General features: G+C 43.1%; 1 protein-coding gene across 1 annotated transcript; it reads left to right on the top strand.

Annotated features, from left to right (window-relative positions):
• Positions 1-1,217: 1,217 nt before the first annotated feature.
• On the top strand, positions 1,218-23,358 carry LRRC72 (leucine rich repeat containing 72). The gene is made up of 9 exons (XM_077936986.1): positions 1,218-1,469; positions 3,097-3,170; positions 7,359-7,428; positions 10,112-10,193; positions 11,999-12,112; positions 17,534-17,623; positions 19,181-19,339; positions 20,362-20,389; positions 21,883-23,358. The coding sequence occupies exons 1-9, from the start codon at positions 1,389-1,391 to the stop codon at positions 22,046-22,048; spliced, it is 864 nt and encodes a 287-aa protein (XP_077793112.1). The 5' UTR covers positions 1,218-1,388; the 3' UTR covers positions 22,049-23,358.
• The last annotated feature ends 15 nt before the right edge of the window (positions 23,359-23,373 follow it).

Consider the following 23,373-nt stretch of genomic DNA (forward strand, 5'->3'; position numbering starts at 1 on the left):
AGAGCTATTACTCCCAGAGTGGTCTAATAAGCAATCCCTCTTCTTCACAGGGAATGCTGGGAATTGTAACTCTCTGAGGTGAGTAACAACTCTCAGCACCCTCAACAAACTACAGCTCCCAGAATTCTTTGGGGAAAGCCATAATTGTTTATAGTGGCATCATAGTGCTTTAAATATATGGTGTGAATGTGGTCAAGGAGATACAGGCACATAAGTAATTCATTCCATGCCACTTTCCTCAGATTTATTTGTCCCTTGGGATTCTCCCCAGGACACATTTTTCATCAGCCCTTCCTCATACCCTGTTCGAGTGTTTTTGCCTGGCTGAAATGTGCCCTTGAACTCTGGTAATACTTCTGGCTTGCCTGGATGGAGAACTGAGGCAGTTGTGTAGAAATGCAATTGTTTTTCTTTGTAACTGTTCTTAGAACTGTTTAACTATTCTAGAGTGTTTTTCTTTGTTTTAGTTTTTGTTAATTGTGCATCTGTTTGCTGCCCTGGACTCCTCTGGTGGGGAATGGCAAGATATAAATTCAGTGAATAATAAATCTGATGCAGAGGACACAACAAAACACATATGACCAAGAATATGACAACTAGAACTTGCTTTTCAACGGTTGGCTCAGCACCCTGAAGGAAAGACAGTCGGAGCTATTGATATACCAGCCACAAAACAACAACACCCTTCCATCCCTCAGGTCATCACAAGCACTCCATGATTGCTGCTCCCTTTTCCCTGCCTCTCAGTGGCTGGCTTTGCTGTGATAGTTGGCTGGGAAGTGCAGTTCCAAAATGGTGGCTGTTTCAAGCTGCAACAAGAGCCTAGAGTGGGAGCAGGTGAGTGACTCCCAGCACCTGTCTGTCCCCGTGCAGAGAAGCTTTGTGTTCATATGGTGTGTGGAAAGGGATGCCACCAATAGACCACTTGAAAAGATAACCCCAGTTACAAATGCGCCCTTTTTCTAATTCCACATGTATCTCCTTTCCTTCATCCACTACAGACCGCGATGTCCGTGGGCAAGGCTTTGTGAGTTCACCATAAATGCCAGGCTGGTCCTCATCTCCACCAGTCTGGGGTAACCAGGTGGAGAGCCTGGCCCCCGAGTGAGCAACTATAAGGCCAGCTGGCAGGTGTGGTCGCAAGGTAGGAGAGCATATCCGCCTGCTGGCCTGATGCAAACATGCCAGAGGAAAGTGAAAGGAAAAGAGGCGGAAGTGAGTTTCAGGTGTGACAGTTTGAATGAGGCCAGTGTGGAAGGCTGCCGCCATGTCTTTAAGGAAGGTTGAGTTAGAATGTCAGTTAGAGGCAGCCAAGCTGGATTCTGCTTCTCCTCCTTTGTGAATGAAGCATCCAGGGGAAGGTTGGTTGGCTGGCAGAGGGGGAGATTATGCACCCTCCGTCAAGCCTGAGAGAGAGGTCTTTGAGAAAGCCTGGGGAACCACGGTGCATCAGTGCAGAGGCTGCTGAGGTAGGCGATGGATGGTCCAACTGAGGGTAAAGCAGCTTCTTCCTGCATTTTGAGCCAGTGTGGTGTAGTGGTTAAGAGTGGTAGACTCGTAATCTGGTGAACCGGGTTCGCTTCTCTGCTCCTCCACCTGCAGCTGCTGGGTGACCTTGGGCCAGTCACGCTTCTTTGAAGTCTCTCAGCCCCACTCACCTCACAGAGTGTTTGTTGTGGGGAAGGAAAGGAAAGGAGAATGTTAGCCTCTTTGAGACTCCTTCGGGTAGTAGAACTCCTATTAGAATAAACAAGTTCTGTTATAAATACTGAAATACCAAAGAATATGGATAGCAATGTGTAACAGAAAAAGAAGTAGAAAGTTGATTTAATAGTGTGTGAAAGAAAGTAATAGAAATAGAAAGAAATTGCAATTGAGTAGATTGGAAGTCTAACACAGGGTGGGGTGAGGGGTGAGGGACAGAGGTGGGAAAAGGAATTATGTGCAGGATTGTGTGTGGGTATGTATAAATATTTTTAAGGATTGTATGAAATGTATGTTTGTTTGTATATCCGTAATATGTATGTATAAATGTATTAATGTTGAATTATTTCAATAAATCTTTTAAAATTAAAAAAGAGACTCCTTATGGTAGTGATAAAGCGGGATAGCAAATCCATCCTCCTCCTCTTCCTCCTCCTCCTCTTCTTCTTCTTCTTCTTCTTCTTCTTCTTCTTCTTCTTCTTGAATTTCATGACATGGCAGGGGTGAGGAAGAGACCAGCAGTGCCTCCTGTGTTGTAGAGGCAGCTTGGGGTGGGGGCTTCTGAAAAGGCTGCAATTGAGGCCTCTGAGGAGCGCGCCACAGCCATCGCTGCCCCTGTGGCAGCAGCAGGCAATGCCTTCCTTAAAGGGCAGATCTGCTGTCCCTGTGGATCCTGCCGCCCAAGGGAGCCACCGCACCTTGCCTCATGGGTGGGCCAGCACTGCAGATTACATCTGTGTCTTAAACGTCTGTGTTGCTTGGTTTTGTTTAAATCTGTCGATGCAAGATTGCCTGCCAGCTGCAGTTCAGCACATCAAGGAATCCTAAAGCTGGTTTAAACAGTATCATGCTTGCATCAGTCTGGTCTGATAAGAAACTTTGGCAGAAAACGTCCAGCCAATTAAGAATGATATCATATGAACTGGCCCTAAACTCATGTTCAGCCATGAGTTTAGTAACAAGGCTCCCCACCCCCATACTCTTATAGCTATGCTTTGAATATATGATTTGTAGGAGTGAATCTTTTTTTCCCTTCCAAATTCCCATGACTCTAGACTGACTAATCACGAAAAACAAAGAATTAATAGCTGAGAGCTATATAGCAATCCTCATATCTATGTTTCTTCCTCTATCTTCCAGGAGCCAGTGTTGCCCCAAGGCATTCAGTGCTGTCTTCCCCACAAATATGTGGTAAGGCACGTACTGAAGCGAAATGAAGTAAGGAGGATAAAAACTGGAATGTAATAGCTGTAGGTATTTTTTCTTTCTTTTATTTAAGCATAGGCATTATTTAAGCATAAGAGATCCTGTGAATTCAATTTCTCTTTTTATATATAAGAATATATTTTGTTTAATTATGTGCATTGTTTCTGACACACAATTTGTTTCCAGGCTTTAGGAAAACAGTTGAAAATATGTGGCTATAAGAAAAATAATGAAGTTACCGATTTGTATCTTGGTGAAAAGTAAGTACCATATATTCTTCTTCTTTTTTTGCTGATTTAAGGCACTGTTCTGTTAGGCTCAGCTGAAAAGAATTAATTTTTAGACTGATTAATCTTTAAGCAATAGAAAACAGAATTTCTTTTTGGTTCTGTGAAAATAAAATAGTTTGTTTCCAGGACCAGTAAGTTGCCATTTCATTCTTTAATCTTTATTTTGTGAGGCCAGCACATTCCCTAGCGTTCATCTTATAAAAGGTAAAGGACCCCTGACCATCTTAAAAAAGGTAAAGGTAAAGTCCAGTCACGAACGATTCTGGGGTTGCAGCATTCATCTTGCTTTACTGGCCGAGGGAGCTGACATTTGTCCGCAGACAGTTTTTCCAGGTCATGTGGCCAGCATGACTAAGCCGCTTCTGGAAAAGCCAGAAAAGCACACAGAAACGCCGTTTACCTTCCTGCCGGAGTGGTACCTATTTATCTACTTGCACGTTGACGTGCTTTCAAACTGCTAGGTGGGCAGGAGCTGGGACCGAGCAATGGGACCTCACCCCCATTGTGGGGATTCAAACTGCCGACCTTCCGATTGGCAAGCCCAAGAGTTTCAGTGGTTTAGACCAGTGTTTCCCAACCGGTGTTCCGCGGCACACTAGTGTGCCATGAGACCTTGCCTGGTGTGCCGTGGGAGGGAGGCGGGAGAGGCGGGGCGGCGGCGGCATCTCCTGCTGGATGCAAATCCAAACATGGCGGGCGCCTCCCTCGCTCCTTTGTAGGCGGACCATCGAGAGAGAAAGAAAAGGAGGCGAAAGAGCGAGAGAAGGCGCCTGCGCGGAAAGAGGAGCGAGCAGTGCGCCTGCGTGCCGCGGCGCCCGAGATCGCTTCTCCCCACCGCCCCTTGCTTCAAAAGAGGTCCGGGGGCAGCGGGAAGCGCAGCGCTTCTTCCCCGCTGCCCCCGGACCTCTTTTGAAGCAAGGGGCTGCGGGGAGATCGCTTCTCCCGGTGCTCCGAAGCGGGGCGGGGGGGCGGGAACACCTGCCCCAGCCGCCCCGCTTCGGAACGCTGCTCCGAAGCGGGGCGGGGGGGCGGGAACCTCTCCCACCGCCGCCGGGCATCGGAACGATGCCCCGATGCCGGGCGGTGGGGCGGGAACCTCTCCCCCCGCCGCCCGGCATCGGAACGATGCCCCGATGCCGGGCGGTGGGGCGGGAACCTCGCACCCCGCCGCCGGGCATCGGAACGAGGTCCTGGACCTCTTCTGAAGGCAGGCGGGGGCAAAATCTTAAAATGCTGGCGGGCGGGAGCGAAGCGTTCGCTGCCGACCCCCAGCATTTTAAAATCTCCTCGGGGCAGCGGAGACTTCGCTCCCGCCCGCCAGCATTTTAAAATCGCCCCGGGACAGCAGGGGCTTTTAAAATGCTGGCGGTCGGCAGCAAAGCCCTCCTGTCCCCGGAGCTTGCGGGGCGGGAGGTGGGAAGAAGGGCTTTTCTTCCCACCGCCAGCCTTCAGAACAGCCTTCTGAAGGCTGGCAGTGGGAAGAAAAGCCCTTGTCCCCCCCCCCCCCAGCCTTCAGAAGAGGTCGGGGGACAGACTGTCCCCGGACCTGGTCTGAAGGCGGTTTCCCTAGGAACGCATTAATTGATTTTCAATGCATTCCTATGGGAAACCGTGCATCGCAAGACGAAAAACTCGCAAGACGAAGAGACTTGCGGAACGAATTAATTTCGTCTTGCGAGGCACCACTGTACTTTTTATATAGTCAATATAGGCACAGAGTTAATTTTTTTAACATTTTCTAATGGTGGTGTGCCTCGAGATTTTTTTCATGAAAGAAGTTTGCCTTTGCCCAAAAAAGGTTGGGAAATACTGGTTTAGACCACAACGCCACCCGCATCCCATAGGTCTCATCTTAGAAAAGGCTAAATATCAGAATTCCCTTAGTGATTACAAATTGTGCTAGCAGAATGGTTTGCACAAGAGAAGGCGCAAGAAGCTGGCATATTGCGCAGGCATTATTATCGTCCTTACCATAACACAGTAGGGGTTGCACTAGCAGTCAGAGAATGTTGAATCTAGGCCAGAGTTTGCACATCCAAACCAGCAAACTGATTTGTAGTTTCCCTCCAAATCATAATTGCTCACCATGATTTGCTTCTGCTTTGCAGTTTAGGCATATGCTAAGCAGGAAGCAGTTCATTGTATCTGCCCATACAAGGGGAAGAAAGGACCAAATAACCAGAGCATGGTTGTTTCCACACCTCCCAAGCCATAGTTTGCAACATTACTTCTAAACTGGCTGACTTGTGCTGTGTTGATTGGAGCGGAGCTGCTATAAAAAGCTAATAAATATTTAAGTCTGTGCATTAAAATCCTCCAGTACTGTTAATGAAGCACAGGAAATTCTGCTTCTGAGAAAGCTGTCATCTTGAGGAAATTGATTAGTTTAGTTGTAAATTGGAAAAGAATGCTGGAGGCCCAAAGGGCATGCAAAGACTAGAAAGACCTGCATAAAGAGGCAGGTTAAAAAAATTATTGGAATTAAACTCTCCTTGGAAGAAATGTAATGCCTTTGGGTGCAATCCTCAGATGAGTTTCTCCAGATATGTTCTATTTATTTCAGTAGAATGTCTCTAGAGTAAGTGGTTTGAGGGCTGCAGTCTGTTCATCAAAAGGGTAGGCCTGGAGATATGGGGCGGTGGGGGGGGGGGATGAAGCCAATTAAAAATAAGTTTAAAGTTTTGGAGAGAGAAATAGGAGATAACTTGCATGTGGATAGAAGTCAATAAGGAAAAGTGATTGTTGTGTGTGCATTGTGCAGAGCTCCAGCATTTTATAAATAAAACCTTCATGGGATTGAGAATTTTGCCCAGGTATGTCAAGTTTTGTGAAGAGTCCTTTAAGCCATGGCTAAATTGCCAAGAATCTGTGCCGTAACAGAATGCAGCATGCAGAGTATCTGTTCCGGGTTTTCTTTTTCTCTAGAGAGATCAAACCAATCACACTAGACTTCCTTTGCCATTGTTAGACAGGCTCTTTAGGCTTGGCAGCAGACCAAATAGAAGACAAGTGTTCATTCACCACATCATCTAGTTCCTGTTAGGTGGGAAGCAATACATCTCCAGCTATTTCCTCACCCCAAATGGTTCATAGCTTTCCCCCCATCTTTAATATACATTGATCATGACAAATAGAAAGAACGTTGAGAAATGGCTGCAATATATGGATATATTTTTCTTTTTAGATAACCACTTAGGGCCAAATGTGTCAAGGAAGATCTGAGGTACATGGAAGATCTCAGCTTCTTTTGTTTTCACCAACAGCAGTCATGGGTGGAGGAGGCTGGGCTTTTATGAGTACAGGAAGCTCCCCGCTTCAAAAGAGGCCCCTCTAACTTACTGTGATGGTAATTGTGATGCCAACATATAAGAGAAGGAACCTTGCTGCTCGTCTCACACCTGAAGAGGACATTTTCCCCACACACTCAGTTGCTTTGCAGTGTGATCACTCAGACCATTAAGTCTCTAATTAACCACGGTTTTTGTTTCATCCAAAACAAGCAAAAGGACCCAGATTATCAGCTTCAGAAGAAGCCAGAATATTAAACCATGATATTATATCTTGGCTTGTTCCAAAGCTGCTAACCAAGCTGATACATGATCATCTGAAGTCAGCCACTGATACTTGCTTTCCTCACCAAATATGAGGTAAAATTGTGGAGACTGAGAACCGTTGGTACTTAACAAAAGTCATTTATTTACTACTTGAGATGCTCAGCAACCACTGGGTGCGAATGAATTTCCATATACAGTGGTATCTCAAGTTACAAATGCCTCGGGTTTCAGACACTTCAGGTTACAAACTCCGCTAACCTGGAAGAGTTACCTCGAGTTGAGAACTTTGCCCCAGAATGAGGATGGAAATCGTGTGCTGGCGGTGAAAGCACGCCTCTAGTTAAGAATAGTTTCAGGTTAAGAACAGACCTCCAGAACAAATTAAGTTCATAACTAGAGGTACCACTGTATTACTTCATAAGCAGTACTGTATATGCTTTTCTGACAAAAGAGGATTGCTTACTGCCAACAGTATGTGAGCACATTGAATCAAAAAGCAGCTGTTACTGATGGAATTACATAACTGCTTCAGTGCTTATTTCTGATGCATAATAGTATATCAAAGTGGGTATTAACAACTGAAGTTATATAACTTTTGTTTCAGAGGATTAAAAGAAATCCCTGATTTATCACAGTTCCGGATATTAAGCCATTTGTGGCTAAATAATAATAAGGTAATAAATATAAAGTTTACATTATGTTTTACACTTTTGACTTTAGTTTTGGCAATAAAAAGTAATGGGGGATTTTGTAGCTTTTTTTAAAAAAAAAAAAAAGCTTAGCATTTGTTTAATTTATAGACTGGGTCCAAAACTAAAATGCAACCCCATTCATTTCAAGAAAAGAGATTTAAATATATACCTAACTGCCACAATGGAATCAAATTTTGGCTGTGTGTTTAGTACTAGTACAGTGGTACCTTGGTCCTCAAACTTAATCCGTTCCAGAAGTCCATTCCAAAACCAAAGCGTTCCAAAACCAAGGCATGCTTTCCCATAGAAAGTAATTCAAACTGGATGAATCCGTTCCAGACTTTTAAAAACAACCCCTAAAACAGCAATTTAACATGAATTTTACTATCTAACGAGACCACTGATCCATAAAATGAAAGCAATAAACAATGTACCGGTACTGAAGTCACACAATCAATCAATCAGTCAGTAGCTGAACTGGGTTCCACACAGTCATAAAAACAAAACAAAAAGAACCGCAAAAACAAAAATGCAGAAGAAATAGCAAAAACCGACAGACCTCAGCATAACACTCAAAACGGAAGTGTGGCACTCAAATCAGAAGCATAACGCTCAAAACGGAGCACATTTGGCTTCTGAAAAAAGTTCGCAAACCGGAACACTTACTTCTTGGTTTGCAGTGTTTGATTTCCAAGTTGTTTGAGTACCAAGGCGTTTGAGAACCAAGGTACCACTGTACAAGTATCACCATATGGTTGGGAGAAAGGGCTCTAAGGGATGGAAAAACTCCCATGTGAAATTGCTGGTCAGTGCAAACAATCCTGAACTCTGGGGACAAATGATCTGACATTTGTCAGATACTTTCAGCAGCTTCCTCTGCTTCTGTATTGCTGAGGCAGGGACAATTAGCCCTTGGGTATTTTCCCATAGCCATTTGCTCCAAACCCCTGGTGAGCCACAAACACCATCCTTTGCAGTTCAGAGCTATTTGGTGCCCCCGTTTGAGACTGAACATTGAGTGCATTTAGGCAGCCTCTATAGCGGGACGGGTGCACTCCTTGGACTCTCAGGGCAGAATATATTCACATTTAAAAGCAGAAACATGAATACATGTTATAACAATGAATCAAGAGGAATAAATAGGCAGACGGAAGGCTTTTTGAAAGTCACACAATAGCCACAGCTTCTGTCACTGGCTGCTCACGTATGACTGTAAATACATACATACATTTCTAAGGCTAGGCAAAGATACTGTAATATTCCATATTATTTGGGAGAACATACAGGTTTATCGCCTTGGGCCAAGAGTAATCACATGCCATATAATGTCAACCATGTTGAAAGGCTGCCATTATTACAATGTTTTGCATCTTTCAGTATGCTAGCAAGCAGACAGCTTCTTTGTGCAGCTCAGGCCTGTACAATGTAGGGCCACCTCTATGCTTGCTTGCTTGTGCACCCCCTGTGTTGATTCCAAATACCTGTTGATTGTTTCCCATACCTGCGGAAAGTTGGAAGTCTGAGAGAGTGGAAGTCTTGTGAGCTGTTGCTGGTGGAGGAATAGACATAAAGTATCAGGGAGTGCGGAAGGGGAGGGGAAAGATAACCTAAACATGAAATATAGGATGCAGAAAGACTTGTGAGGTGGAGAAAGAGTGTAAGAGAGGGATATTATATATATATTTTAAAGCAAAAGAATGAGACTGTTGGATGGGAGAAAGGTAAGAACACCACATTTATTGAATACAGAAAGTCTATGAGGGCTCTCACTCACACACGCAAACATTTTATTACATCTATCCACTTCCACAATGCAATTCAAGGTGGTTTACAGGTCACTGAGCATGGCTAAGTTCAGCAAGCTTGCTGCATCTTGTCCCTTCAGCCCATGTGCTGGGACCAGCTTATCACTTCCACAGTTTGTGAGAACCGAGCCATTGTTAAAGGTGCCTCAGACTTCTTTGGGAGGAATGGCATGATAGAAATTTAGTAAATAAAATGTGCATTCCACCTGATCCTTGTTTAATGCTCTAACACTCTGTATTTTCTGAGAATTTGTATTCTACTATTACTGTGTTTACATAACTGTTTTGATTTTTACATTGTATAAATTATACATCGTATAAATATTAGGTTATGTATTGACATTTGTATTCTGTGATGTAAACCACCCTGTAGTCTTTTGATGAAGGTCAGAATATAAATTTAATTAATACTAATATTAATACTTATAATATGTAGCAGATTAAGTATTAGCAGACTATATATCCTTTGCTGAAGCTCTCCTTTTCCAGCTGTATGTGGTTTGTGCCACTTCAGGACAAAGGATGAAGAGGGTAAAATGGCTGAGGTTTCAGCGCACTGTGTGGCATTCAGTGAAGTTTTACTAAGAGCAGACCTACTGAAATTAATGGACCTAACTTAGTTACATTCACTAATTTCAACAGTATGGCAATCATATGACATGCAAAAACATGTTATAGGTAGATGCTTAATATAGAGGAAAAGAACATTTCTATACTGTGCATTTTGGGGCCTGTTATGCTTTTAGTCTGTTATATGGGATATTTCACAGGCCTATTTAAACCCACAAAGATAGTATATAAGGTATAGTTCTTCACCAATAAAATCACATGAACCTATTGTTCTAATTCTCATAATTCAGATTCAGAATCTAACTATGTTGAAGCATAACTGCTGCTTGACAGAACTGTACCTCAACAATAATGAAATCCGAGATATATCAGGTATGGCGTCAACATAATCTCTTTTGAACCAGGAGTGATTCCTGTGAGCGTATATGTGTTAAATTTGGTTGAAATAGACTGCAAGAAGTCCTGGAAATAAGACGAGTGATGCTTCATGAAAACAGAAAAATGTCTCTAGAAAGAGGGCTTGGGGTCCCTTCCAACTCTATGATTTTATGAGTGTATGAAAGTTATGAAGCAAAATGTGCAAGTATCCTTCTAAGCAATTTCTGTGAAATGACCCAGCCTGGCTGCTCTTGACTGTCAGTGTTTATAGCCAATTAAGCAATCAATGAAATCAAAGCTGTGATTGATAAGCGAGTTATTTCCCCTTAAGTGTACTTTCCCTGCTTCTCTCTTATTTTCTAGTTTTTGGAATTCAGAAAACCTAAATAATTCCCAGCCAGTTGCCAATCTCCCCTTCTTGGATAAGGTTCTTGGGTGAGTGGCTGTGGAACAGATCCAGGTGCTCTTGGAGGAAACTGATTTTCCAGATCAATTTCAATCAGGGTTTAGCCGTGGTTTTGGCACAGAAACCACTTTGGTCAGCCTGTATGATGACCTTTGTCAGGAGAGAGAGGAAATGTGTCCCTGTTTAATTCTCCTTGACCTCTCAGCAGCTTTTGATACCATTGACCATGGTGTCCTTCTGGAGCAGTTGCCTGAGTTGGAGGTGGGTGGCAACACTTTGTAAAGGGTGCTTCCAGAGGGTGATGCTTGGGGAATGTTCTTTGGCCCCGTGGAGCCTTCAGTGTGGGGTTTCTCAGGGCTCAATTTTATCCCTCATGCTGCTTAATCACTGAGTGAGGTCATCCAGAGTTTTGGAGCATGTTGTTGGCAATATGCTGGTGACACACAGCTCTACTTCTCCTTTACATCTGCAGGTGAGACAGTGGATGTGCTAAACGGTTGTCTTGCCTCAGTAAAGAATTAGATGATAGTCAATAAACTGAAGCTCAGTTCAGATCAACTGAGGTCCTATTAGTTGGTGGCTCCCTAGCTCTGATGGCTGGGAGGTTGATGGGGTTACACTCCCACTGAAGGAGCGTGTACAGAGCCCGGGCCTTTTTCTGGTGTGGAGTGCCTTCCATCAGATTCAATCAGTGGACCAGCTGCGCCTTTATCTGGACAGTGATAGCCGAACTTCTGTTGTTTATGCTCTGATAGCCTCTAGGTTAGATTACCGCAATGTGTTATATGTGGGACTGTCTCTGAAGATGGTTCAGAAACTTCAGCTAGTGCAGAATTCAGTGACCAGGTTTCTCACTGGGACAAGATGGTTTGAAAACATAACACCAATTCTGGCTTGACTGCACTGGCTGCCAATTAGCTTCCAGGCCCAATTAAAATTGTTGGTTTTGACCTATAAAGTTTTAAAAGAGCTCAGGACCGCAATACCTCAAGGATTGCCTGTCCCCATATGAATTTACTCCGTATGAATTCACCCCATCTTCATGTGCCGCCTCCATGACAGGTCCAGACAGGGAACATGAGAACGGGCCTTTTCTGTGGTGGCTCCCTGTTTGTGGAGTGCTCTACAGAGGGAGGTTTGCCTTAGATATCTTTAGGCTCCCTTCAAAAACTTTACTTTCTAACCAGACTTTCAGCCTTTTAACTACCTGTGACCTTTTAGAAGTGGGTTGGATGTTTTTTAATGTTTAATGTATTTTGGTTCGAATGTATCCATATGGGGTTGTGGGTTTTTTGTTCATTTGGTTTTTGGTTGTAAGTCACTGGGTAAGATAAGGAGATGTAACAAACTGAAGAAACAAAATAAGTAAGGCATTATTTTATTAATTGTTTAGGTGCTCTGAAACATATTCATGTGTTGCGAATCCTGATGCTTCACAACAATCACCTGAAAACCCTGGAGAAAACTGTGAAAGAGCTTCAAGGAATGCAGCATCTGCAGACCTTAAGTAATCATTTACCTTTCTCTCTCTCTCTTTTTCCTCCCCATGCAGCACAGCATTGATAGGACCCACACATATATTTAGTAGAAAACAGATAGTTTTGAGGAAAAGGGTTGAATAAGATATATTAGCCTTTTTTTTTTTTTTTGGAAATGCTTTTTGCTGAGCAAATAAGATTCTCTAATTAAACATACCAGTATCAGTTTTAACTAGTGTCTGCATTTGTTTTATTTTACGTTACTGACAGAGCAAGGGGTAGATGAAAATGCTTGAGACTCTGAAATTTCATATTAAGATAAACAAGACGGTGCTGGCGCCACTAAGCGTTGCTGCATTCAAATCGCCTTCAGGGAAGCAGGATTATAAACTGTTAACCTGTTGAAAGTGAAAGTGTAAGCAATCTTTCTCAGGTTTTTTTCCCCTCCCTAAAGGAATGTGCTCATAGATCATACCAGGGCTTTCAGAACTTTTAAGAAGCAGGAACTAATTTAATGCCTCGGTAAAGTAATTAATAGAGGTATTTAATATTGTTATAGGCCACCCCAATGTCTGCCGAGTGGTAGCAAGGGATTCCAGGGGTCTTGGCACTTAACCAGGGTTTGTGTTTCCTTGGGGGAAATGATGCTGTAATATCTTAGAAATACAGTTTATTGACACATGTTTACGCCTGAGTTTTATGGAGGGAGAGCTCACAGCAATTATATCCTGAGAGGGGGATGCTGTCCTTCAGTCCCACATGGCGTTCTGTCCATTTCCTTCTCCTTCTTCCCAGAAACCCCTGCTCCAAAAACCTGTTGCAAAAGGACACCCTCTCTTCCTGTGGTGACATCGCGCCCCACGGTTACCCTGGCAACCTCCCCCTCTCATCTTTGCTTTTGTCTTCTGCTAACTAACACACATCTGGGGGAGGGAGGACAGCATCTGCACGGTCAATTGTTCTTTAATGGCCCAGTCACATTTCTCCTTGTGTACTTAATGGCAACAATGTCAACTTTTGGGGGGAGGGGGGCCTCAAAATGTTATTGGGGGTGTGTGGCAAAGGGACCTTGGCCCTTCAGTGTTGGCTCCTATGCCAAAGACCTTTCCATTCCAGCTTTCCATTCTCACAGTGGCCAACTTGATGCCTTTGAGAGGGTCACTAGCAGGAGAGGAGCACAACAGCGCCCCCTTCTCATTCATAGAATCATAGAGTTGGAATAGACCACAAGGGCCATCGAGTCCAACCCCCTGCCAAGCAGGAAACACCATCAGAGCACTCCTGACATATGGTTGTCAAGCCTCTGCTTTAAGACCTCCAAAGAAGGAGACTCCACCACACTCCTTGGCAGCAAATTCCACTGTCGAACAGCTCTTACTGTCAGGAAGTTCTTCCTAATGTTTAGGTGGAATCTTCTTTCTTGTAGTTTGGATCCATTGCTCCGTGTCCGCTTCTCTGGAGCAGCAGAAAACAACCTTTCTCCCTCCTCTATATGACATCCTTTTATATATTTGAACATGGCTATCATATCACCCCTTAACCTCCTCTTCTCCAGGCTAAACATGCCCAGCTCCCTTAGCCGTTCCTCATAAGGCATTGTTTCCAGGCCTTTGACCATTTTGGTTGCCCTCCTCTGGACACGTTCCAGTTTGTCAGTGTCCTTCTTGATTGTCCTTGGCAAATGGCATTCAGAGGCCTGTGATAATTTTTAAAGCAGGGGTCAGCAAACTTTTTTTAGCAGGGGGTTGGTCCACTGTCCCTCAGACCTTGTGTGGTGCCGGACTATATTTTGGAAGAAAAGAAATGAACAAATTCCTATGCCCCACAAATAATCCAGAGATGCATTTTAAACAAAAGCACACATTCTGCTCATGTAGAAACACCAGGCAGGCCCCACAAATAACCCAGGGATGCATTTTAAACAAAAGCACACATTCTGCTCATGTAGAAACACCAGGCAGGCCCCACAAATAACCCAGGGATGCATTTTAAATAAAAGGACACATTTTACTCATGTAAAAACACGCTGATTCCCGAACCGTCCGCGGGCCGGATTTGGAAGGCGATTGGGCCAGATTCGGCCTCTGGGCCTTAGTTTGCCTACCCATGTTTTAAAGGCATCCAAGATGGCAGCCAACACAGTGGTAAAAAATCCATGGTTCAATAATATGCTGAGTGAAGTATTTCCTCTTGTCTGATATTATGAGAGGGGAGAAGGTTGTATAATTTCTCCAAATTATGCACGCCTCTACCATGTCCCTTTCTTACTTGCTTTTTTCCTGAATGAAAAGCCTCCAATGTTGTAAACTTTCCTCAAAGAGGACTTGCCCCATTGATCATTTTGACTGTCCCCCTTTTCCAGCTCTATAACCTCCTTTTTCAAGGTGCGGCGACCAACACTTTAGACAGCATTTCGACTGCAGTTACTCCATAGATTTGTATAAAGGCCTTCTGATATTCTTGCATACGGAGGTTTAAGGCTCTGTACACTATTCAAAGTGATGAGATAATTTCTATAGAGATGCTTAAATCTCTACTTCATAGCCATAAAAGTAGTGTTCTTTCTACTACTGCCATCTAGTGGTTCTTTGCATGCAATCGATTACCATAATTTATTTTTTGAGCGAGGAAAGAAGTCACCAAAATAGATGAATGAGATTTTTCAGGATATGGCCAGAAAAAAAGATAGATTACGTTTTTTATCCAGATATTGTCATTATTAAAAGAAATCACTGATATACTAAAAGTGTCTTCCCGAAGCACAAGGCACTAATATGCCTCAGTACTGAGTTTCTTCTCCGGCAGTGTTTTAAAGCTTCTCCTCTCTGCCATGAGAAAAATGGAGTAGCCTAATGAGCTGGTTCACAATTAATATTAAAACATGGTTTAGCGCTATGTGTGTGAGTAGAAACAAGCTTCAGCAAAATCTTGTGCTTTCACCCTTCCTCCTTCCCTCTCGTCCTCCCCATGTGGCCAGAAGAAGGACTGTGCTAGCATTTACTTTGTGGGTGATTTGTCTGCGTAATTAAATAATCTTCAACCTGTTTTGAATGGGGTTGCACTTCTTCTAATGGAGAAAGTTTGCAGTTTGAGGATGCTCCATGATCCTACACAGGTTAGCCTCAGAGGCAGAGAGTGTGTTATTTCTGTTTCATTGGATATACCAATTACGACCCTATCTGGGTAGAGATAAGCTTGCAGCAGTTATCTAAGCTTCGATAATCTCCTGCTTAGATAACTGTACTGTGTTATATGTGATGCTGCCTTTGAAAATAGCCTGGAAAGTCCAGCTGGCCCAAAATAGAGCTGTGAGATTATTGATGAGTACAGGTGTATATATAAATATACACCTGTATATATCTTTTAAAAAGGTGATAGAACGGATTGAAGAAACTATCAAGGCATCTCTTTATTAGCTGCGGACGGCAAAATTCTTGCAAGCATCTTAGCAAACTGTCTCCTACCAATATCAGAGGCTGCCCTTTCTGAATCCAAAAATGGTTTTTGACCTTCTAGGGGGACAGTGGACATGATTTTCACTGCTCGACAGCTTCAAGAAAAATGCAGAGAGCAAAACCAACCCCTGTATATCGACCTAACTAAGGCATTGGACAATGCAAATCATAATGCCCCATGGACTGTCCTTTTGAAAATTGGCTGCCCAGATAAATTTGTGAACATCCTTCGTCTCCTCCATGATAATATGACAGCAACAATCACAGATAACAATGGCTCTCAAAGTGCACCATTCAGTGTGGGATCAGGTGTTAAATAGGGTTGTGTTATCTCCCCAATTCTATTTATTAGTTTCATCGCAATGATCCTACACTTCGTCAAAGGGAAACTCCCCACTGGAGTAGAAATCATATATTGAACAGATGGAAAGCTCTTTAATCTGAGTAGGCTGAAAGCAAAGACCATTGTGTGCTTAGAGAGAGACGGTGGCCATTTCATGTGCTTTGAAGTAAATCTATACTCTACAAGGGAAATGTCATGGCCTGCAGTATTCTGCTGGTATTACACACTTATCAGCATTTCTTTTATACTGAGAAAGCCATTGGTGTGCAATGCAGCAATAGAGAATCACATAAGATAATTATGTAATGAGTTTAGGATATGGAGGAGACTGCAGATGACTTAAAGGTAAAGGTAAAGGGACCCCTGACCACGAGGTCCAGTCACGGATGACTCTGGGGTTGCGGTGCTCATCTTGCTTTATTGGTCGAGGGACCAAGCGTACAGCCTCGGGTCATGTGGCCAGCATGACTAAGCCGCTTCTGGTGAACCAGAGGAAACGCCATTTACCTTCCTGCCGGAGTGGTACCTATTTATCTACTTGCACTTTGACAGGCTTTCGAACTGCTAGGTTGGCAAGAGCAGGGACCAAGCAATGGGAGCTCACCCCGTCGCGGGGATTCAAACCGCTGACCTTCTGATCGGCAAGCCCTAGGCTCTGTGGTTTAACCCACAGCGCCACCCACGTCCCACACAGATGATTTACCTGCATTGAATTCTGAAGCATTTGAGCTGCAAGACCAATGATTTTGATAAAATCACCTAATTCCTGCTAGTCACTTTTTCTAATGGAATGATAACCAGCAATCTGCATAAAAAGATGTGAATTGCCCCTTTGGCCAGGATACTGGTTATTTGTGTAATCTGCTCTTTGTGCAACTCTGTAAATACAGAGGATTTGGATTGGGTCATCCAGAATCCTTTTTTTACATGTTGAAGACAAAGAATTCTGGAACCAACTAATGCTGGTTCCCATTGTACGCTCACTGTAAAAAGAAAGGTTCCTATTTCCCCACCAAAGAACGACCGTCAACTATGATGTGCCAGCGAATCACGTTGGGTTTTTTATATATATAAATAGGAACTAAATTAAATGTGTTGTGCTGATATAGACAGACAAAATGGAATGGTGCCTTAGTCAAAGCTCAGCTGTCACACACGAAAAGGAAGATTAAAATGAGAGCAGTTTGATTTTCTGAATGCTTTTGCGTTCACTGAAGTCTGATGAGGACTCTTGTGAATGGCCAGACCAGTCACAACAGCTCTCAGTCAGGAATGGAGAAGTGGAAAGTCTTTTACAGTTATCATCTCTGTCTTCTAGATATGTTTGGGATTTGCTGGGGCTTCTCTGGGAGGGCGAGATGCATTGGTGCAATACATGATGGGAAACTTGATCCGAGTATCAGAATCTTGCTGGTTAATCATAAAGAACAAACAAGAACTTCAAAGACTCATAACAAGTGGCAAAAAAGGCATTTGTTACAGATCTTTTTTCATGCACCTCACAATGGACCACAACGTTCAGGAAGGAGGTGCTTTGTGAATACAAACTGGTTGATTATGTCTGTATAGTATCTACTGAAATATGGAGGAGGTTGCCAAGTCTTTGCTCAGTCATTTTCTGACCATTGTTCTCTTTGTTTCAACTCCTGCAGACCTGTTTAATAACCCCATGTCTCATGATCGCAGATACCATCTGTACGTAATATACCACATTCCTTCATTAACATTGTTTGACAGAAAAGGTAGAAACTGTTTCTCCCCCGCTTTCTTAATAGACATGAAGGAATCACTTAATGCTTTTATATCTGAACAAGAAGCAATACATTTGTGGCTGCCCTTACTCAGCAGCCATCAATTTTGTAAGATTACTTACAATAATTGTTAGTATTGGGTGGATACATTGCAAGACATCATTCATCTTTAATAGAATTATCTGGCCCTACAGTGGTGCCTCGCAAGACGAAATTAATTCGTTCTGCGAGTTTTGTCGTCTTGCGATTTTTTTCGTCTTGCGAAGCACGGTGTCGGGAAAGTTTTGGAAAAGCTTCAAAAATCACCAAAGTCTTTAAAAACCTCAAAAAAGGCTACCACACTGCGTGCTATGAGTTGCTCCTCGAAGTCAAGTTGCAACTGTATTAACGGTGTTAAGAAAAAGGAAACAAACTTGCAAGACGTTTCCGTCTTGCGAAGCAAGCCCATAGGGAAAATCGTCTTGCGAAGCAGCTCAAAAAACAAAAAACCCTTTCGTCTTGCGAGGCATTCGTCTTGCGAGGCATTCGTCTTGCGAGGTACCACTGTGCTTTTAAAAAACCTTCATGGAAATGAATGTGCATCTATAGCCTGGTTACGTGAAATTGTAACAGCTTATTTATTTCAGTTTCCAGGGGAGTTGTCTTTGCTCGTCTATTACCACACAAGCAACAACATTTTATTGCTCCTTAAAGACACAAAGATTTATCATGATTATTATTTGCTCTCCCATCAGATGTCAAGGAGATGTGTAACTATACAAACTTTAGAAGACATCTGAAGATAGTGCTGTATTGGGAAGATTTTTAATGTTTAATGTTTTATTTTGTTTTTATATATTTGGAAGCCACCCAGGGTGGCAGGGCAACCCAGTCAGATGAGTAGGGTACAATTATTATTATTATTGCATGCATCTGTTGCATGAAGGATTTATTATCCTCTGTTGATGGATGCAGTTGTGTGTGAACGTAAACAGTGAGATCAGAAGGCAGCGAAATGCAAAAAGTACAGACCAACCATTACAGAAATATTTAAATGTTTGTAAGGTAAGCATAGCAGCCATTCACAAAGCAGTGCTGAAAACACAGGTAGCTGGCATTGCTAAATTAATTTGCAAAGTTAATTAATTTCATGGAAGAAGCCCTGTGTAATGCTTACTAAAACTGGTGGACTATGGAGCCTATTATTTAACACCTTTCACATACTAGCAGTAGGAAGTCCTCTCAATTCCCATAACCAAATCAATTGTAAGCGACAGAAGGAAGTTTGAAAAGCAGTTTGGAATATATCAGAGGAGACTGTAGCTCGGGTGTGTGTGTGTCAAAAAGCTCCACAGGGAGCAGAGGTAACCCATGGGTGCACCTAAAAGAGCTCTCTTGACTGTGACCAGAAGCCTGCCTCTCTAGAAACATTAAGCTTCTACTATCTGTAAATCACACAAGTCGCAACATCCCTTAGTACTAGGCTGTCACCCACCTAAAGAATAAAGAAATATAGTATGTCAGCCGCTGTTTGAGCTCCAGATAATGCCATCTATTCCTATGTTACAGAAGTAACTTCAAAAGAGAGAGTATCAGCTGTTCATATATATGACCATGAACGGTCCCTCGTGCTTCATTCTATAGGATTTGGGAAGAAAATCGATGAGCCGTTTTTGCCCAAGCAATCATTTTGCCTAACACCAACCAAAGTGATAAGATTGCCTCCAGGTATTTAACAGTGATTCAGAAAATAATAATAAAAATAATAATAATAATAATGCAGATGAACAACCATTGCCTCCTTACATTAAATGACTTTCATAATTATATAATTGCCTTGCTTTTTAGCAGTCTACTTGGGATTCTTTGAGGGCTTGCTGTGATTTACACTCATTGTCACTCTAGGCTTCTCAGTAAAAGCTGTTATCTTTTAGAAGAAGAAAATCGTTAAATTACTCAGGGTATTTACTGTATAATTCAGCTATACTTCCCTTTTCCGGATATCTAATATTGGTCTTTAAGATTTTAAAGCATGAAAATAAAAAGGGCTTGGCATGTGCTGCATACATATAGCTGCTTTCCTTCTCATTTATAGGGCAGCTTTTTCAACTGGTGGGTCAGATACTCCCCCCACCTACCCCTTTGGCAGTCAATGTTTGGCACATTAGGAGCAAATGAGCAAGCAGGATTGAACTCTACATATAACAGCTGGAGGGCAGGTTCAATCCTGCTTCCTGCAGGGATTAGGTGGGTGAGCAACCTCTCTTGCACATCCCAAACCAGGCAGAACTGAACTCCCCAAGCACCAGCTTGATGGACACGTGTTGTCAGGTGTCAAGCAGGCAGGCGAAATTTGGCCCCCAAGTCATAGATTTCCAGTTTTATGGCAAGTCTTTTCAGTTGTATTCCAGTGACAGCCATTGAAGATTCCTAATCTGTGCACAAAAATCTTTAGAAACCTCTAGCTGCTGCTGCCTTTTTCTTAGTTATGTGTAGTTGAAGCAGGTGACAAATGGGAAGCAAATATGATTTTGTCCACAGGCAGAAATCAGTCACAAGTTAACTGTATATAAGGCTAAGCAAGTAACTAGAAAGAACTATCTCACTCAGTGAACCATTTAGGCCAAATTGCGAACTTACAAAACTTGCCATTTGAATCTAATGGAAATTAGAATTGACTGAAGCTGTTCAGTATTCTGCATGTCAAGGGCTACGCAGACTTGAATAACTTTTTCCAATCTTTGTTTTAGGTTGCGAGTTTGGAAATCACCTGGTTAAGTAAGCAAGATCTGCCTTTCCTTTATTTCTAATCCATTAATATTTAGATACGAAGCTCCCAGTCTACCGGCAACTTAAAAACAAAAGAGTTATTTTGCCCTAATACATCATGCCCGCTTCATCAGATGCATGAAGTGTTATCCCTGGCTAGCAGATACAGGTTAGCCAGCCACTCCATTCACATTGCCCCCATGTGTGTAGTAACCGGCTACTGTGCATGGAGAAGGTGAACATAATCTGCTAATGAAAAAGGGAATTGTGGTCAGTACTAAAAACACCCCTTTCCCAACAGGCCTTGTAGAATAAGCACATCTCAAATGCATTATTATTTTTTAACATTATCTGGTCAATATGCAACACTCTCCAAGAAAATGCTGTTTTATTTCTGTCTCTAGATCAGAAGCGGACAAATTGTTGCTTGCAGCCCGCTTTCTAATTTTATGCAAATTGTGAAATCCCCTCTTGCTGATCAGCAGGGGAAAGGGGGCATTGCTGTAGTCTCATCTCCCTCCCCTCCCCACTTGTCATGGGCTAAGCAGAGGTTGGGGGGCTGTAGATTCATGTTTGCTCCTCATTCACTATGGGGCTCCACACAAGATTCCTTCCATCCATAAATGTTTCTGTGTGTGTGAAGAGGTAGATGTGGGTGGTTATCTCCCCCACCCCCGTAAAACCCCACATCCATTCATTTTGAGAGTACATGCCCTTGAGGAGTGGATTCACATGTACCTCAGCCCCACCTGTAAGCCATTCCTCCACCCACACAGATGAGCAGTAAGGAAACAGCTGAGTTGTGCGGAAAGTGTGGGGCACAGAATCAGAGTCTTGTTGCTCAGCTGTGAAGTGGGGGTGGACTGCAGATAAATATTGGTAGTGAAATCACCCCCATTCTGTTTCCCCTGACTTTGCTTTACTTCTTGACTAAGAGGTACAAAATTTTTGCACCGTATTTTTCGCTCCATAAGACACACTTTTTCCCTCCTAAAAAGTAAGGGGAAATGTGCCTGCGTCTTATGGAGCGAATGCAGGCGGGAGGCTCTGCTCAGCGCTCCCTTTAAAGAGCTGCGTGGAGAGTGTGTGTGGCTCTTGGGGGCTTTTCCCTGAGGAGGGAGAAGGGCAGCCCGTCAGTCCCTTCTCCCTCCTTGGGGAAAAGCCTGCAAGCGCCACACAGACACGCTCCACGCGGCTCATGAAAGGGAGCGCTGAGCAGAGCCTGGGATGCATACAGGCTCTTCTCAGAACTCCCTTTAAAGAATTTTTTTCTCTCTTGCATTCCCCCTCTAAAAACTAGGTGTGTCTTATGGTCAGGTGCATCTTATGGAGTGAAAAATACGGTAAACCATAAAAAATATTTACTATGCATTGGGTGCCATATTAGTATCAAATCCATTCACGTTTAAACTTTAGTTTTCTCATTGCAAAAGAAAAAAAAATTCTGGTCATTTACTTTCTCCCCCCCTCCCCCTGCTGCTTTTTGTTTGGTTCTTTGGAAGGATTCCGTATGAAAACCCAGAACATGCTGTACTTGTGAGGGCCATGAGGCGATCTGTCATGGAGTTCGCCACTGTTGACTGGGAGAAGATGCCCACCTGCGAAGAGAAACGCCTTGGCAGCAATCCAGAAAAAAGGCCAGAGAGACTGACAATTAAGTTTCGATAAATGTGGCTTTTCTCCAACAGTTCTCTCTTAAAAAAAAACACCAAAAACCCCACACATTTCTTTTGCTGCTCTTGGTATTGTTGCGTTTTAAATATCAATTAAAATCATTTCAAGCAGGAAAAAAAAATCCAGTTACGTTACCATTTTAGCACTTAATGCATACTATGAAGGGGTGTACTTTCTCTTCTCATGAGGTGGCCAGTACTTTGGCCACCTCATGAGAAGAGAAGACTCCCTGGAGAAGACACTGATGCTGGGAAAGATGGAGGGCACAAGGAGAAGGGGGCGACAGAGGACGAGATGGTTGGATAGTGTTTTCGAGGTTACCAGCATGAGTTTGACCAAACTGCGGGAGGTAGTGGAGGACAGAGGTGCCTGGCGTGCTCTGGTCCATGGGGTCACGAAGAGTCGGACACGACTAAACGACTAAACAACAACAACAATGAAGGGGTGATATTTAAAGCTATAAAAATCATCTGTTAGTTAAACAAGCCTATGGTTTGAAGTTGGGTTATTGAGCAGTTGACCATGGTTTGCTGTAAGCCAGATTCCTGATCTGCATATAGGTTTAGGTTGAGACGCTTTCAAATGAAAAATAAACTTGGCAGCATGCACCCTTTTTTTTTAATGCCTACTTGCCAAGTTTGGAGAGGCTTTAATTTCCTAAGCTCACAATCTCTGGGGGTTGAAAAGCTAGGAAACAGAGTAGCTGTTTAGGGAGCTTGATTATGACTCCGGGGGCAGTAAGTGAGCTGACCACTGTTGGTGATTAACATCTGCATATAGGAGAATAAAAGCCTTTCTGCCATTTTTATCAAGTATATAGTTAACAGACCAGAAGAGATATCTCTTAATGGCTTTTGGGGGAGACTTTATTCACCCTTTCCCTGTAAATTCAGAGGATAATATGGCACAGCTTTATCTCCAAATACTATCATGAGCCCAAAGGCATGCTGCTGTGCATTTGGGCTGACAGATTGAATGCTCCTTCCTCCAAGAAGAAAGTGGCATGTAATGGATGGGTGGGTGGAGACGAAGATAGAACTTGCTAGTTTTCTAACTAGAGGGGAGTATGGAAGAGAATTCAGCCATATGCACTTCCATTTGCAGGTTCAAATGTTGCAGTTCATCTGTAGGTTTGCCAATTAGTTGAGCCCTAGTCTTAAGATCAGAGCCATTGAATACGACAACTTTACTGACAGTTATGAATATACAAATTCTATACATTGCCTAAGATTTCCTTGACATCCATCCAGTGGCGTAGCGTGGGGGGTGCAGGGGGGCCGGCCACACCGGGCGCAACATCTGGGGGTTAGGGTTAGGGG

Source organism: Podarcis muralis, chromosome 12 (genome assembly GCF_964188315.1).
Source record: "Podarcis muralis chromosome 12, rPodMur119.hap1.1, whole genome shotgun sequence".
In the NCBI taxonomy this organism is placed as follows: Eukaryota; Metazoa; Chordata; class Lepidosauria; order Squamata; family Lacertidae; genus Podarcis; species Podarcis muralis.